We start from the raw sequence: 17,847 nt of genomic DNA on the forward strand, positions 1-17,847 counted from the left end.
TATATGTGTGTGTATATGTGTGTGTGCTTATGTATGTCTGTGTATGTGTTTATGTGTATACATGTATATGTCTGTGTGTTTATATGTGTGTATATGTGTGTGTGTGCTTATGTTTGTGTATGTGTTTATGTGTATACATGTATATATCTCTGTATATATGTGTGTGTGTGTGTGTGTGTGTGTGTGTGTGTGTGTGTGTGTGTGTGTGTGTGTATGTCTGTGTATGTGTTTATGTGTATACATGTATATGTCTGTGTATATATATGTGTGTGTGTGTGTGTGTGTATGTGTGTGTGCTTATTTATGTATGTGTTTATGTGTATACATGTATATGTCTCTGTATATATGTGTGTGCTTATGTATGTCTGTGTATGAGTGTGTGTTTATGTATGTCTGTGTGTATATGTGTATGTCTGTGTATATATATATATATATATAGATGTGTGTATATTTGTGTGTTTATGTGTGTATGTATATGTGCATATATCTGTGTATATGTGTGTGTTTATGTATGTCTGTGTATATATCTGTATATATGTGTGTGTTTATCTATGTCTGTATATATGTGTTTATCTATGTCTGTGTATGTGTATATCTGTGTGTACATTTGTGCATTTATGTGTGTATGTATGTTTATGTGCATATATCTCGTATATGTGTGTGTTTATGTATGTATGTGTGGTGGTGATGGTGGGTGGGGGCGCCTTGACGTGACCCTGCTCCGGGTGTCATGTCTCCACGCTATGCCTCTGGGCACAAATAGCTCAAATATGGGGCCACCGACTCTGGGAAGTAGAGCTCTGCCCAGAGCGTGTACCTCCACAAGCTGCAGATTGCCTGCTTAAAGAGTCCATTGGATGCTCTGGGTGGCTCTGTAATAGCACTACCGTCTGCTGGGTGCCTGCCCAGAGTATCCCTTGGGCAACTGGCTGCAGGGTGCCATTCCAGGATCCCCTGCACGCCACATGGAGGTGCTGTGGGGCAGCAATAGAGTTGCCCATAGGGCCTTGCTTCCTGTGCGACAGTACTGCTCACTCACACACCCCTAGTTATGGACCTGGGTAAGATGCATTATTACATATGAAGGGGTAAATTTACTAAGGTGGGAGTTATTTAGAACTGGTGATGTTGCCCATAACAACCAATCAGAATCTATCTATTAACTTCTAGAAGCAGCTAGATGAATGTTAAGTAGAATCTGATTGGTTGCATAGAGCAACATCACCAGTTCTAAAAAAAACTCCCACCTTAGTAAATTTCCCCATCGTATATAAACTAAAACCATCTGTGTATGCTTCTCTTACATGACTACAGATAAGCTATTATACCCAAGACATTTATACGTCTAATAGCAGTATGGCCCGGCATGATAATTAGCCACAGGGTAAACATTGCAGTTAGTTGAATAATGAAGAGAGGCTAATGCTAGTGATGTCCAGAGCACACTGACATCACTAGCATTAGCCTTGGCAGGCTTGGACTGGCCCACAGGGGTACAGGGGAAACCACCGGTAGGCCCCACTGCCTGGAGGCCCACCTCCTGCTCTAAGGATCAGGTTCTAGACTATGCACTTGAATTATACATTATACATATGTTACCTTATACTGCACTAGGGTGTATTTTCTACAGTGCATTGCTGTTATAGTGTACCAGATTAATAACAGATTAATCATACATGCAGCAGCTGAATTTACTGTATATATTTATGAAGGGGCCCAGACGTTGCACTCTCTAATGGTTAGTCAAACCAATTAGGTGACAGGCCACACCCCCTCAGCAGACTGGCCACACCTCTAAACATGGGCCTCTACCACTGCATTTCCCTGGTGGGCCCTACATGCCCCAGCCCGACACTGGCAGCAGATCCAGAGCCAGAATGTGAACAGGACAGTATGCAGTGCAGGAAGAGACACAGGAATATCATGTTTCATGAGCTACCGACTGAGCTTTCTAACCAGAGGAGAGATAGGAGGGTGGAGAGAGCTGTAAGTGACACAAGGATCCCAGCTTCTCCTCCTCCCCACCTGGGTGTCTGAGTCCTGTGTAAACTGTTATGCAACTAAATCATTTGGGTCTAGAGATAGAGACACACACAGTGGGGTATATTTACTAAGGTCCCGATTTTGACCGAGATGCCGTTTTTTCTTCAAAGTGTCATCTCGGTAATTTACTAAACTCAAATCACGGCAGTGATGAGGGCATTCGTATTTTTTGGGAAGTCCAAGAAAAAAATTACGAATGAATACACCATCGGTCAAAACGCGGCTGTTTAAGTATGAATCTCGGTCATTTACTAAGAAGTGCAAAGCAAAAAAAAATAAAACACTGCCGTGAAAAATTACAACTCCTAAAAAAGTGCTAAAAAAAAACAGACCTGCTTTTTTGATCCGTGATTGTATAGGCATGCAGGGATCCATGAGATCCGTGCATGTATATCAGTGGGAAGGGGTGGGAAAGTGGTTATTTTATAAAAAAAAATTGCGTGGGGTCCCCCCTCCTAAGCATAACCAGCCTCGGGCTCTTTGAGCCGACCCTGGTTGTCGAAATATGGGGAAAAAAATGACAAGGGTTCCCCCATATTTAAGCAACCAGCATCGGGCTCTGCGCCTGGTCCTGGTTCCAAAAATACGGGGGACAAAAAGAGTAGGGGTCCCCCGTATTTCTAAAACCAGCACCGGGCTCCACTAGCTGGACAGATAATGCCACAGCCGGGGGTCACTTTTATATAGTGCCCTGCGGCCGTGGCATCAAAAATCCAACTAGTCACCCCTGGCCGGGGTACCCTGGGGGAGTGGGGACCCCTTCAATCAAGGGGTCCCCCCCCCAGCCACCCAAGGGCCAGGGGTGAAGCCCGAGGCTGTCCCCCCCATCCAATTGGCTGCGGATGGGGGGCTGATAGCCTTTTGTGAAAATGAAAAGATATTGTTTTTAGTAGCAGTACTACAAGGCCCAGCAAGCCTCCCCCGCATGCTGGTACTTGGAGAACCACAAGTACCAGCATGCGGCGGAAAAACGGGCCCGCTGGTACCTGTAGTACTAATATAAAATATGGTATTGCCGCTTGATGACCCGGCAGCCTAGCAGCAGAGCCAGGAAGGCTTCCAGCCCTGTCTGCTGAGGAGCACCACCGGGGACGGATACAGCGGAAACAGCGCAAGCGGCCACATCATCACTCACCACAGAGTGAACAAAGAGAACTAAACATCACATTGTGAGGGTAAGTTGCACCTGGCAGGCCGGGACGCCGGCCTCCCAGAACACGACCTCCACCTACGATCAATTATTGACAAAAGAACCACCTCTGGGCACACTGTTTAGACTCACACTGAGGGGAAAGGAAATCCCTTCAGATAAAGACTGACTTATATATCTGGAACAAAGATACTCCTTTTCTCACAAGACTTTTCTTTTTTTTTTTAGGATATTCATCAAGCGGCAATACCATATTTTATTTCATCTTGTGTTTAATTTCCCGATACATCGGATGTTCACACAATATGCATGTTACTATTTGCAAATAAGGGCATTTATGTGCAATCACAATATCATCGATTATATATGAATTATTGTACCATCTGTTATACTAAGCATTGTGACTTATAAAGGTATTTACAGATCATAGAGATACATCATTTCTCACATACAAACACCAAATAGAGGGTGAGCGCAGGTATCCAAAACCTGTACGATAACACTAGCCCTAGAGTCTGGACAACTCTCCAGATACCAGCAGCCCCCTTGAACAGGATACACATACTGTGCGCTCCACACAAACCCCTTGATTCCATGATAAGAAAGGTACTTTAATACAGGTGATTACAATCATAAATTAAGAAGGAAATCCAGGTAGAGAGCATGTTTTCCCTCCTGGAATGCATCATGGTGGGTGGTATAGATTTTGTATATTAAATTTTAAACATATGGTGTTTTTTAGTTTTAACTAATAGGTGGAGAAAACAGTACACAGGCATTATTAAACTAATTGAAAGACAACTATTTTATAAACTTTTGTTGTAGTGGAACAAAGACAACTTAACCATAAAATACATATAGAAAAATAAAATAATCTATCTTGTAACATGCAAGAATAGTAGCAGCCTCTGTACTACATACACACTGGGACAGGACTCGGGAGGACTCACTGGGGTATATTTACTAACATTCGTAATTTTCGGAAAAAGGTCAAAGTTCAATCACGAATGACATCGAAAGTGTAAAACTGCAACTTTTTGAATTTATTACGACTAATTTACTAAGCTGTCGTATTCGGATTTTTCATTTGTTCCGATGTCGATGTCATTCGTGTTTTTTTTTACCTTTTTTACGGCAGTGATTAGCAAAACACTGCCGACTTTTTCAAAATGAATCTCAGCCGGATCTGTGTGATCCGTGCTGGGGTTCATTTTTTATTTTTTATTTTAAATAAACACTGTAAAACGGAGAAAAAAAATGCGTGGGGTCCCCCCTCCTAAGCATAACCAGCCTCGGGCTCTTTGTGCCGACCCTGGTTGCAGAAATATGGGGGGAAAAATGACAGGGGTTCCCCCATATTTAAGCAACCAGCATCGGGCTCTGTGCCTGGTCCTGGTTCCAAAAATACGGGGGACAAAAAGAGTAGGGGTCCCCCGTATTTCTAAAACCAGCACCAGGCTCCACTAGCTGGACAGATAATGCCACAGCCGGGGGTCACTTTTATATAGTGCCCTGCGGCCGTGGCATCAAAAATCCAACTAGTCACCCCTGGCCGGGGTACCCTGGGGGAGTGGGGACCCCTTCAATCAAGGGGTCCCCCCCCCAGCCACCCAAGGGCCAGGGGTGAAGCCTGAGGCTGTCCCCCCCATCCAATTGGCTGCGGATGGGGGGCTGATAGCCTTTTGTGAAAATGAAAAGATATTGTTTTTAGTAGCAGTACTACAAGGCCCAGCAAGCCTCCCCCGCATGCTGGTACTTGGAGAACCACAAGTACCAGCATGCGGCGGAAAAACGGGCCCGCTGGTACCTGTAGTACTACTACTAAAAAAATACCCAAAAAAAGACAAGACACACACACCTTGAAAGTAAAGATTTATTACATACATCCACACAAACATACAAACATACTTACCTATGGCCCCACGCAGGTCGGTCCTCTTCTCCAGTAGAATCCAAGGGGTACCTGTTGAATAAATTATACTCACCAGCTCCAGGGTCCCAGGCTCCTCGTAGCATCCATTTGTAATCCACGTACTTGAATAAAATAAAAAAACGGACACATTGTAACACTGCCGTGTGCCGCCTGTCAGTCAGTACAGGAGCACACAGCCGATCAGGAGGGTGCTACAACGTGGCGCTCCCTGATTGGCTGAAGAAACCCACTTAGACAGAAGTCAGAGTGGGTTTCTGGCAGTCGGGGAAAGGGGACCCATGTGCAAACATGGGTCCCCTTTCAGTGAGTGGCTCGGGTGTCCGTTTTTTTATTTTATTCAAGTACGTGGATTACAAATGGATGCTACGAGGAGCCTGGGACCCTGGAGCTGGTGAGTATAATTTATTCAACAGGTACCCCTTGGATTCTACTGGAGAAGAGGACCGACCTGCATGGGGCCATAGGTAAGTATGTTTGTATGTTTGTGTGGATGTATGTAATAAATCTTTACTTTCAAGGTGTGTGTGTCTTGTCTTTTTTTGGGTATTTTTTTAGTAGTAGTACTACAGGTACCAGCGGGCCCGTTTTTCCGCCGCATGCTGGTACTTGTGGTTCTCCAAGTACCAGCATGCGGGGGAGGCTTGCTGGGCCTTGTAGTACTGCTACTAAAAACAATATCTTTTCATTTTCACAAAAGGCTATCAGCCCCCCATCCGCAGCCAATTGGATGGGGGGGACAGCCTCGGGCTTCACCCCTGGCCCTTGGGTGGCTGGGGGGGGGGACCCCTTGATTGAAGGGGTCCCCACTCCCCCAGGGTACCCCGGCCAGGGGTGACTAGTTGGATTTTTGATGCCACGGCCGCAGGGCACTATATAAAAGTGACCCCCGGCTGTGGCATTATCTGTCCAGCTAGTGGAGCCCGGTGCTGGTTTTAGAAATACGGGGGACCCCTACTCTTTTTGTCCCCCGTATTTTTGGAACCAGGACCAGGCGCAGAGCCCGATGCTGGTTGCTTAAATATGGGGGAACCCCTGTCATTTTTCCCCCCATATTTCTGCAACCAGGGTCGGCACAAAGAGCCCGAGGCTGGTTATGCTTAGGAGGGGGGACCCCACGCATTTTTTTTCTCCGTTTTACAGTGTTTATTTAAAATAAAAAATAAAAAATGAACCCCAGCACGGATCACACAGATCCGGCTGAGATTCATTTTGAAAAAGTCGGCAGTGTTTTGCTAATCACTGCCGTAAAAAAGGTAAAAAAAAACACGAATGACATCGACATCGGAACAAATGAAAAATCCGAATACGACAGCTTAGTAAATTAGTCGTAATAAATTCAAAAAGTTGCAGTTTTACACTTTCGATGTCATTCGTGATTGAACTTTGACCTTTTTCCGAAAATTACGAATGTTAGTAAATATACCCCAGTGAGTCCTTCCGAGTCCTGTCCCAGTGTGTATGTAGTACAGAGGCTGCTACTATTCTTGCATGTTACAAGATAGATTATTTTATTTTTCTATATGTATTTTATGGTTAAGTTGTCTTTGTTCCACTACAACAAAAGTTTATAAAATAGTTGTCTTTCAATTAGTTTAATAATGCCTGTGTACTGTTTTCTCCACCTATTAGTTAAAACTAAAATACACCATATGTTTAAAATTTAATATACAAAATCTATACCACCCACCATGATGCATTCCAGGAGGGAAAACATGCTCTCTACCTGGATTTCCTTCTTAATTTATGATTGTAATCACCTGTATTAAAGTACCTTTCTTATCATGGAATCAAGGGGTTTGTGTGGAGCGCACAGTATGTGTATCCTGTTCAAGGGGGCTGCTGGTATCTGGAGAGTTGTCCAGACTCTAGGGCTAGTGTTATCGTACAGGTTTTGGATACCTGCGCTCACCCTCTATTTGGTGTTTGTATGTGAGAAATGATGTATCTCTATGATCTGTAAATACCTTTATAAGTCACAATGCTTAGTATAACAGATGGTACAATAATTCATATATAATCGATGATATTGTGATTGCACATAAATGCCCTTATTTGCAAATAGTAACATGCATATTGTGTGAACATCCGATGTATCGGGAAATTAAACACAAGATGAAATAAAATATGGTATTGCCGCTTGATGAATATCCTAAAAAAAAAAAGAAAAGTCTTGTGAGAAAAGGAGTATCTTTGTTCCAGATATATGTCAGTCTTTATCTGAAGGGATTTCCTTTCCCCTCAGTGTGAGTCTAAACAGTGTGCCCAGAGGTGGTTCTTTTGTCAATAATTGATCGTAGGTGGAGGTCGTGTTCTGGGAGGCCGGCGTCCCGGCCTGCCAGGTGCAACTTACCCTCACGATGTGATGTTTAGTTCTCTTTGTTCACTCTGTGGTGAGTGATGATGTGGCCGCTTGCGCTGTTTCCGCTGTATCCGTCCCCGGTGGTGCTCCTCAGCAGACAGGGCTGGAAGCCTTCCTGGCTCTGCTGCTAGGCTGCCGGGTCATCAAGCGGCAATACCATATTTTATTTCATCTTGTGTTTAATTTCCCGATACATCGGATGTTCACACAATATGCATGTTACTATTTGCAAATAAGGGCATTTATGTGTAATCACAATATCATCAATTATATTTGAATTATTGTACCATCTGTTATACTAAGCATTGTGACTTATAAAGGTATTTACAGATCATAGAGATACATAATTTCTCACATACAAACACCAAATAGAGGGTGAGCGCAGGTATCCAAAACCTGTACGATACCTTTCTTATCAATTAAGTAGTTCAACACAGGTGATGCCAATCAGTCTTACAAATATTACAGTGTAGGAGATCACTAACAGGTTGAACTCGATGGACAAATTGTCTTTTTTGAACCTCGGAAACGATGTATATATTGGCCCTCATTCCGAGTTGTTCGCTCGGTATTTTTCATCGCATCGCAATGAAAATCCGCTTAGTACGCATGCGCAATGTTCGCACTGCGACTGCGCAAAGTAACTTTGCTATGTAGAAAGTAATTTTACTCACGGCTTTTTCATCGCTCCGGCGAACGTAATGTGATTGACAGGAAATGGGTGTTACTGGGCGGAAACACGGCGTTTCAGGGGCGTGTGGCTGAAAACGCTACCGTTTCCGGAAAAAACGCAGGAGTGGCCGGAGAAACGGTGGGAGTGCCTGGGCGAACGCTGGGTGTGTTTGTGACGTCAACCAGGAACGACAAGCACTGAACTGATCGCACAGGCAGAGTAAGTCTGGAGCTACTCTGAAACTGCTAAGTAGTTAGTAATCGCAATATTGCGAATACATCGGTCGCAATTTTAAGAAGCTAAGATTCACTCCCAGTAGGCGGCGGCTTAGCGTGTGTAACTCTGCTAAATTCGCCTTGCGACCGATCAACTCGGAATGAGGGCCATTAAGTGGGAAGTCCGGCTAGAGAGCATTTTGTCCCTCCTGGAATGGGACATGTTGGGAGGTATGCACAATTTAATATACATCCCCCAGCTTCCATCGGGGCCCCCCTGTCTGACGTGCTCCGGGCCCCCCAAGGCTTAATCCGTCCCTGCTAACCACCGGACCCCCTGTTCACAGAGCAGACTGAAAGAGCAGCACCTCTGGAACTTCCAGAATTGCAGCTGACATAACCAATGGCCTGGCGACTCCTTGTGGCAGGGGATCATAATACAGGGAGACAATACAAGACGGAGTTCTAACTAGAGATGAGCGCCTGAAATTTTTCGGGTTTTGTGTTTTGGTTTTGGGTTCGGTTCCGCGGCCGTGTTTTGGGTTCGAACGCGTTTTGGCAAAACCTCACCGAATTATTTTTGTCGGATTCGGGTGTGTTTTGGATTCGGGTGTTTTTTTCCAAAAACACTAAAAAACAGCTTAAATCATAGAATTTGGGGGTCATTTTGATCCCAAAGTATTATTAACCTCAAAAACCATAATTTACACTCATTTTCAGTCTATTCTGAATACCTCACACCTCACAATATTATTTTTAGTCCTAAAATTTGCACCGAGGTCGCTGTGTGAGTAAGATAAGCGACCCTAGTGGCCGACACAAACACCGGGCCCATCTAGGAGTGGCACTGCAGTGTCACGCAGGATGTCCCTTCCAAAAAACCCTCCCCAAACAGCACATGACGCAAAGAAAAAAAGAGGCGCAATGAGGTAGCTGTGTGAGTAAGATTAGCGACCCTAGTGGCCGACACAAACACCGGGCCCATCTAGGAGTGGCACTGCAGTGTCACGCAGGATGGCCCTTCCAAAAAACCCTCCCCAAACAGCACATGACGCAAAGAAAAAAAGAGGCGCAATGAGGTAGCTGACTGTGTGAGTAAGATTAGCGACCCTAGTGGCCGACACAAACACCGGGCCCATCTAGGAGTGGCACTGCAGTGTCACGCAGGATGGCCCTTCCAAAAAACCCTCCCCAAACAGCACATGACGCAAAGAAAAAAAGAGGCGCAATGAGGTAGCTGACTGTGTGAGTAAGATTAGCGACCCTAGTGGCCGACACAAACACCGGGCCCATCTAGGAGTGGCACTGCAGTGTCACGCAGGATGTCCCTTCCAAAAAACCCTCCCCAAACAGCACATGACGCAAAGAAAAAAAGAGGCGCAATGAGGTAGCTGTGTGAGTAAGATTAGCGACCCTAGTGGCCGACACAAACACCGGGCCCATCTAGGAGTGGCACTGCAGTGTCACGCAGGATGTCCCTTCCAAAAAACCCTCCCCAAACAGCACATGACGCAAAGAAAAAAAGAGGCGCAATGAGGTAGCTGTGTGAGTAAGATTAGCGACCCTAGTGGCCGACACAAACACCGGGCCCATCTAGGAGTGTCACTGCAGTGTCACGCAGGATGTCCCTTCCAAAAAACCCTCCCCAAACAGCACATGACGCAAAGAAAAAAAGAGGCGCAATGAGGTAGCTGACTGTGTGAGTAAGATTAGCGACCCTAGTGGCCGACACAAACACCGGGCCCATTTAGGAGTGGCACTGCAGTGTCACGCAGGATGTCCCTTCCAAAAAACCCTCCCCAATCAGCACATGATGCAAAGAAAAAGAAAAGAAAAAAGAGGTGCAAGATGGAATTATCCTTGGGCCCTCCCACCCACCCTTATGTTGTATAAACAAAACAGGACATGCACACTTTAACCAACCCATCATTTCAGTGACAGGGTCTGCCACACGACTGTGACTGATATGACGGGTTGGTTTGGACCCCCCCCAAAAAAGAAGCAATTAATCTCTCCTTGCACAAACTGGCTCTACAGAGGCAAGATGTCCACCTCATCTTCACCCTCCGATATATCACCGTGTACATCCCCCTCCTCACAGATTATCAATTCGTCCCCACTGGAATCCACCATCTCAGCTCCCTGTGTACTTTGTGGAGGCAATTGCTGCTGGTCAATGTCTCCGCGGAGGAATTGATTATAATTCATTTTAATGAACATCATCTTCTCCACATTTTCTGGATGTAACCTCGTACGCCGATTGCTGACAAGGTGAGCGGCGGCACTAAACACTCTTTCGGAGTACACACTTGTGGGAGGGCAACTTAGGTAGAATAAAGCCAGTTTGTGCAAGGGCCTCCAAATTGCCTCTTTTTCCTGCCAGTATAAGTACGGACTGTGTGACGTGCCTACTTGGATGCGGTCACTCATATAATCCTCCACCATTCTATCAATGTTGAGAGAATCATATGCAGTGACAGTAGACGACATGTCCGTAATCGTTGTCAGGTCCTTCAGTCCGGACCAGATGTCAGCATCAGCAGTCGCTCCAGACTGCCCTGCATCACCGCCAGCGGGTGGGCTCGGAATTCTGAGCCTTTTCCTCGCACCCCCAGTTGCGGGAGAATGTGAAGGAGGAGATGTTGACAGGTCGCGTTCCGCTTGACTTGACAATTTTGTCACCAGCAGGTCTTTCAACCCCAGCAGACCTGTGTCTGCCGGAAAGAGAGATCCAAGGTAGGCTTTAAATCTAGGATCGAGCACGGTGGCCAAAATGTAGTGCTCTGATTTCAACAGATTGACCACCCGTGAATCCTTGTTAAGCGAATTAAGGGCTGCATCCACAAGTCCCACATGCCTAGCGGAATCGCTCCCTTTTAGCTCCTTCTTCAATGCCTCCAGCTTCTTCTGCAAAAGCCTGATGAGGGGAATGACCTGACTCAGGCTGGCAGTGTCTGAACTGACTTCACGTGTGGCAAGTTCAAAGGGCATCAGAACCTTGCACAACGTTGAAATCATTCTCCACTGCACTTGAGACAGGTGCATTCCATCTCCTATATCGTGCTCAATTGTATAGGCTTGAATGGCCTTTTGCTGCTCCTCCAACCTCTGAAGCATATAGAGGGTTGAATTCCACCTCGTTACCACTTCTTGCTTCAGATGATGGCAGGGCAGGTTCAGTAGTTTTTGGTGGTGCTCCAGTCTTCTGTACGTGGTGCCTGTACGCCGAAAGTGTCCCGCAATTTTTCTGGCCACCGACAGCATCTCTTGCACGCCCCTGTCGTTTTTAAAAAAATTCTGCACCACCAAATTCAAGGTATGTGCAAAACATGGGACGTGCTGGAATTTGCCCATATTTAATGCACACACAATATTGCTGGCGTTGTCCGATGCCACAAATCCACAGGAGAGTCCAATTGGGGTAAGCCATTCCGCGATGATCTTCCTCAGTTGCCGTAAGAGGTTTTCAGCTGTGTGCGTATTCTGGAAAGCGGTGATACAAAGCGTAGCCTGCCTAGGAAAGAGTTGGCGTTTGCGAGATGCTGCTACTGGTGCCGCCGCTGCTGTTCTTGCGGCGGGAGTCCATACATCTACCCAGTGGGCTGTCACAGTCATATAGTCCTGACCCTGCCCTGCTCCACTTGTCCACATGTCCGTGGTTAAGTGGACATTGGGTACAACTGCATTTTTTAGGAGACTGGTGAGTCTTTTTCTGACGTCCGTGTACATTCTCGGTATCGCCTGCCTAGAGAAGTGGAACCTAGATGGTATTTGGTAACGGGGGCACACTGCCTCAATAAATTGTCTAGTTCCCTGTGAACTAACGGCGGATACCGGACGCACGTCTAACACCAACATAGTTGTCAAGGACTCAGTTATCCGCTTTGCAGTGGGATGACTGCTGTGATATTTCATCTTCCTCGCAAAGGACTGTTGAACAGTCAATTGCTTACTGGAAGTAGTACAAGTGGGCTTACGACTTCCCCTCTGGGATGACCATCGACTCCCAGCGGCAACAACAGCAGCGCCAGCAGCAGTAGGCGTTACACGCAAGGATGCATCGGAGGAATCCCAGGCAGGAGAGGACTCGTCAGACTTGCCAGTGACATGGCCTGCAGGACTATTGGCATTCCTGGGGAAGGAGGAAATTGACACTGAGGGAGTTGGTGGGGTGGTTTGCGTGAGCTTGGTTACAAGAGGAAGGGATTTACTGGTCAGTGGACTGCTTCCGCTGTCACCCAAAGTTTTTGAACTTGTCACTGACTTATTATGAATGCGCTGCAGGTGACGTATAAGGGAGGATGTTCCGAGGTGGTTAACGTCCTTACCCCTACTTATTACAGCTTGACAAAGGGAACACACGGCTTGACACCTGTTGTCCGCATTTCTGGTGAAATACCTCCACACCGAAGAGCTGATTTTTTTGGTATTTTCACCTGGCATGTCAACGGCCATATTCCTCCCACGGACAACAGGTGTCTCCCCGGGTGCCTGACTTAAACAAACCACCTCACCATCAGAATCCTCCTGGTCAATTTCCTCCCCAGCGCCAGCAACACCCATATCCTCCTCATCCTGGTGTACTTCAACACTGACATCTTCAATCTGACTATCAGGAACTGGACTGCGGGTGCTCCTTCCAGCACTTGCAGGGGGCGTGCAAATGGTGGAAGGCGCATGCTCTTCACGTCCAGTGTTGGGAAGGTCAGGCATCGCAACCGACACAATTGGACTCTCCTTGTGGATTTGGGATTTCAAAGAACGCACAGTTCTTTGCGGTGCTTTTGCCAGCTTGAGTCTTTTCAGTTTTCTAGCGAGAGGCTGAGTGCTTCCATCCTCATGTGAAGCTGAACCACTAGCCATGAACATAGGCCAGGGCCTCAGCCGTTCCTTGCCACTCCGTGTGGTAAATGGCATATTGGCAAGTTTACGCTTCTCCTCCGACAATTTTATTTTAGGTTTTGGAGTCCTTTTTTTACTGATATTTGGTGTTTTGGTTTTGACATGCTCTGTACTATGCCATTGGGCATCGGCCTTGGCAGACGACGTTGCTGGCATTTCATCGTCTCGGCCATGACTAGTGGCAGCAGCTTCAGCACGAGGTGGAAGTGGATCTTGATCTTTCCCTAATTTTGGAACCTCAACATTTTTGTTCTCCATATTTTAATAGGCACAACTAAAAGGCACCTCAGGTAAACAATGCAGATGGATGGATTGGATACTAGTATACAATTATGGACGGGCTGCCGAGTGCCGACACAGAGGTAGCCACAGCCGTGAACTACCGCACTGTACTGTGTCTGCTGCTAATATATAGACTGGTTGATAAAGAGATAGTATACTCGTAACTAGTATGTATGTATAAAGAAAGAAAAAAAAACCACGGTTAGGTGGTATATACAATTATGGACGGGCTGCCGAGTGCCGACACAGAGGTAGCCACAGCCGTGAACTACCGCACTGTACTGTGTCTGCTGCTAATATATAGACTGGTTGATAAAGAGATAGTATACTCGTAACTAGTATGTATGTATAAAGAAAGAAAAAAAAACCACGGTTAGGTCACTGGTATATACAATTATGGACGGGCTGCCGAGTGCCGACACAGAGGTAGCCACAGCCGTGAACTACCGCACTGTACTGTGTCTGCTGCTAATATATAGACTGGTTGATAAAGAGATAGTATACTCGTAACTAGTATGTATGTATAAAGAAAGAAAAAAAAACCACGGTTAGGTCACTGGTATATACAATTATGGACGGGCTGCGGAGTGCCGACACAGAGGTAGCCACAGCCGTGAACTACCGCACTGTACTGTGTCTGCTGCTAATATATAGACTGGTTGATAAAGAGATAGTATACTCGTAACTAGTATGTATGTATAAAGAAAGAAAAAAAAACCACGGTTAGGTCACTGGTATATACAATTATGGACGGGCTGCGGAGTGCCGACACAGAGGTAGCCACAGCCGTGAACTACCGCACTGTACTGTGTCTGCTGCTAATATATAGACTGGTTGATAAAGAGATAGTATACTCGTAACTAGTATGTATGTATAAAGAAAGAAAAAAAAACCACGGTTAGGTGGTATATACAATTATGGACGGGCTGCCGAGTGCCGACACAGAGGTAGCCACAGCCGTGAACTACCGCACTGTACTGTGTCTGCTGCTAATATATAGACTGGTTGATAAAGAGATAGTATACTCGTAACTAGTATGTATGTATAAAGAAAGAAAAAAAAACCACGGTTAGGTCACTGGTATATACAATTATGGACGGGCTGCCGAGTGCCGACACAGAGGTAGCCACAGCCGTGAACTACCGCACTGTACACTGGTTGATAAAGAGATAGTAGTATACTCGTAACAACTAGTATGACGACGGTATAAAGAATGAAAAAAAAACCACGGTTAGGTGGTATATAATACAATTATGGTTGGACGGACTGCCTGCCGAGTGCCGACACAGAGGTAGCCACAGCCGTGAACTACCGCACTGTACACTGGTTGATAAAGAGATAGTAGTATACTCGTAACAACTAGTATGACGACGGTATAAAGAATGAAAAAAAAAACACGGTTAGGTGGTATATAATACAATTATGGTTGGACGGACTGCCTGCCGAGTGCCGACACAGAGGTAGCCACAGCCGTGAACTACCGCACTGTACACTGGTTGATAAAGAGATAGTAGTATACTCGTAACAACTAGTATGACGACGGTATAAAGAACGAAAAAAAAACCACGGTTAGGTGGTATATATTATAATACAATTATGGATGGACGGACTGCCTGCCGAGTTCCGACACAGAGGTAGCCACAGCCGTGAACTACCGCACTGTACACTGGTTGATAAAGAGATAGTAGTATACTCGTAACAACTAGTATGACGACGGTATAAAGAACGAAAAAAAAACCACGGTTAGGTGGTATATATTATAATACAATTATGGATGGACGGACTGCCTGCCGAGTGCCGACACAGAGGTAGCCACAGCCGTGAACTACCGCACTGTACTGTGTCTGCTGCTAATATAGACTGGTTGATAAAGAGATAGTATACAATACTACTAATATACTGGTGGTCAGGCACTGGTCACCACTAGTCACACTGGCAGTGGCACTCCTGCAGCAAAAGTGTGCACTGTTTAATTTTAATATAATATTATTTATCATGTACTCCTGGCTCCTGCTATAACAACCTGCAGTGCTCCCCAGTCTCCCCCACAATTATAAGCTTTATATACAATACATTGATGTGCAGCACACTGGGCTGAGCAGTGCACACAGACTGAGTCACTGTGTGACTGTGTATCGTTTTTTTCAGGCAGAGAACGGATATATTAAATAAAACAAACTGCACTGTCTCTGGTGGTCACTGGTCACTGTGGTCGTCAGTCACTAAACTCTGTCTGCACTCTGCACTCTCTTCTAATCTACAGTATCACAGCAATCTCTCTCTCTCTCTCTCTTCTAAATCTAATCTAAATGGAGAGGACGCCAGCCACGTCCTCTCCCTATCAATCTCAATGCACGTGTGAAAATGGCGGCGACGCGCGGCTCCTTATATAGAATCCGAGTCTCGCGATAGAATCCGAGCCTCGCGAGAATCCGACAGCGTCATGATGACGTTCGGGCGCGCTCGGGTTAACCGAGCAAGGCGGGAAGATCCGAGTCGCTCGGACCCGTGAAAAAAAAAGTGAAGTTCGTGCGGGTTCGGATTCAAAGAAACCGAACCCGCTCATCTCTAGTTCTAACACCTATCACTTTTATGTATATTTATATAACCACATAATGTCACTAGTTAGATTTTTTTTGTTGATTCCCTACATTTTAAAATAGATCATTAATTACATAATTAATCTCAGGTGAGCAGAATTCAACATTTTTGATTTTCCGTTTACAGGGAAGTGTATATAACATCCACTATGTTCTTATCTGTACCAACGTGGTGATTTTGTGTTTTGCCGTTTTCGCTACTACCTTTGGATTCTATGTTCTGTGCTGTGTCAGAAGAGAAGAACCCCAGGTAAGGGTCTTTACACAGAACACGGATGGATGAGGTCATATTATCAGTCTCTTTGCTTTAACATAACATTCTGAAAAGTAATTGAAACCTTGCCTTTGTTGTAGGTACACATGTCCATTATTTTGCTTTTTTTTTTAATTGTTTCAGTAAATATTAGAGCATATATAACTGTTGAAAATGTGTCAACATTTATATTGAAGACTATATACTACTTAGATTAGTACTTGTTTCTCTATTTGATTTTTAAAGCTATTTTTAAAGCTGCTCCATTTGATTTTTAAAGCTGGCTTGGAACTTCCTTCCTTACTTGGTTCCAAAAGCAAGGCCGAACATCATCTTCCCGCTGTCGGATTCTCGCAGGCTTTGGATTCTATATAAGTCCCCTCGCATCGGCGCCATCTTCACTCCAGCATTGGAGAGTGTACTGGATGGACATGTCCATCTCAGTACTGGGTGGCACCTTCCCCGCGCCAGACAACACAGTACTGAGACAGACACGTCCGTCCAGTACACTCTCCACAGCTGGAGTGAAGATGGCACCGATCACTGGGGAACTTTATAGAATCCAAAACCCACTAGAATACGACAGTGGGATGATGACGTTTTGCCTCGTTTAGGGAAGACCCCCAAGCCGTACTTGGATCCGTACTGGGATCATGAAGTTGGGGTGAGTTTGGTTCTCTGAGAATCAGACCCGCTTATCTCTAGTGATGCCTGATTAATTTTCCTAATTGTTCAATGTTTCTGCATATAGGGCCTAATTCAGTAAGGATTGCAAATTCTGCTAATTAGCAGAATTTGCAATCCTTTAGCTAGCATGTTGGGGGCTGCCCATGACCGCCGCCATCCCCCCCCTCTACCCCCAACAAGAAGAAGTTTGCCTTCTGCAGGAGAGCTGCCGCCATGTTTCCTTTGCAGGGCTACATGTGACATCACGCAGCTGCCTCAATCACGCCCCTGCCATGCCCCCATTCGCGCCAGCATGCCCCCCATTTACAAGCCACGCCCCCACGACGCTCTGTCTCCACCTGGGGAATGGAGCGTTGCTGCCCCCCCTGATTGACAGGCAGAGGGGATCGCATTTTCTGCACCCCCCCAGGATGGGTGCTGCGCATGAGCCCACAGGGCAAACGCAATAATTCCAACCTGAATTAGCACTATAGCCCTGAAATGCATTAACTGCAAAATAAAGCTTGACTTACACAGTACCGATATATATAAATTTGAAATAAAGAATGGGGTGATAGCCTGTTCATTGTGAATGATGTTATATATATAGATAGATAGATAGATAGATAGATAGATAGATAGATAGAAGAGATGTGCACCGGAGACTTTTCGGGTTTTGTGTTTTGGATTCGGTTTCGCGGTCGTGTTTTGGATTCGGACATGTTTTGGCAAAACCTCCCTTTCGATTTTTTGTCGGATTCGGATGCGTTT

The 17,847-nt window shown here is 45.6% G+C and overlaps 1 protein-coding gene across 1 annotated transcript in view; it reads left to right on the forward strand.

Annotated features, from left to right (window-relative positions):
* The window catches only part of LOC135057214 (membrane-spanning 4-domains subfamily A member 8-like), a 106,373-nt gene that overhangs the window by 72,404 nt on the left and 16,122 nt on the right, over nucleotides 1-17,847 (forward strand). The window contains exon 6 of the mRNA XM_063963107.1: nucleotides 16,285-16,407. Within this exon, the coding sequence (XP_063819177.1) occupies nucleotides 16,285-16,407 (123 nt within the window). The remainder of the gene's footprint in view (nucleotides 1-16,284; nucleotides 16,408-17,847) is intronic.

The sequence above is a fragment of the Pseudophryne corroboree genome, chromosome 3 (assembly GCF_028390025.1).
Source record: "Pseudophryne corroboree isolate aPseCor3 chromosome 3, aPseCor3.hap2, whole genome shotgun sequence".
NCBI classification, from domain to species: Eukaryota; Metazoa; Chordata; class Amphibia; order Anura; family Myobatrachidae; genus Pseudophryne; species Pseudophryne corroboree.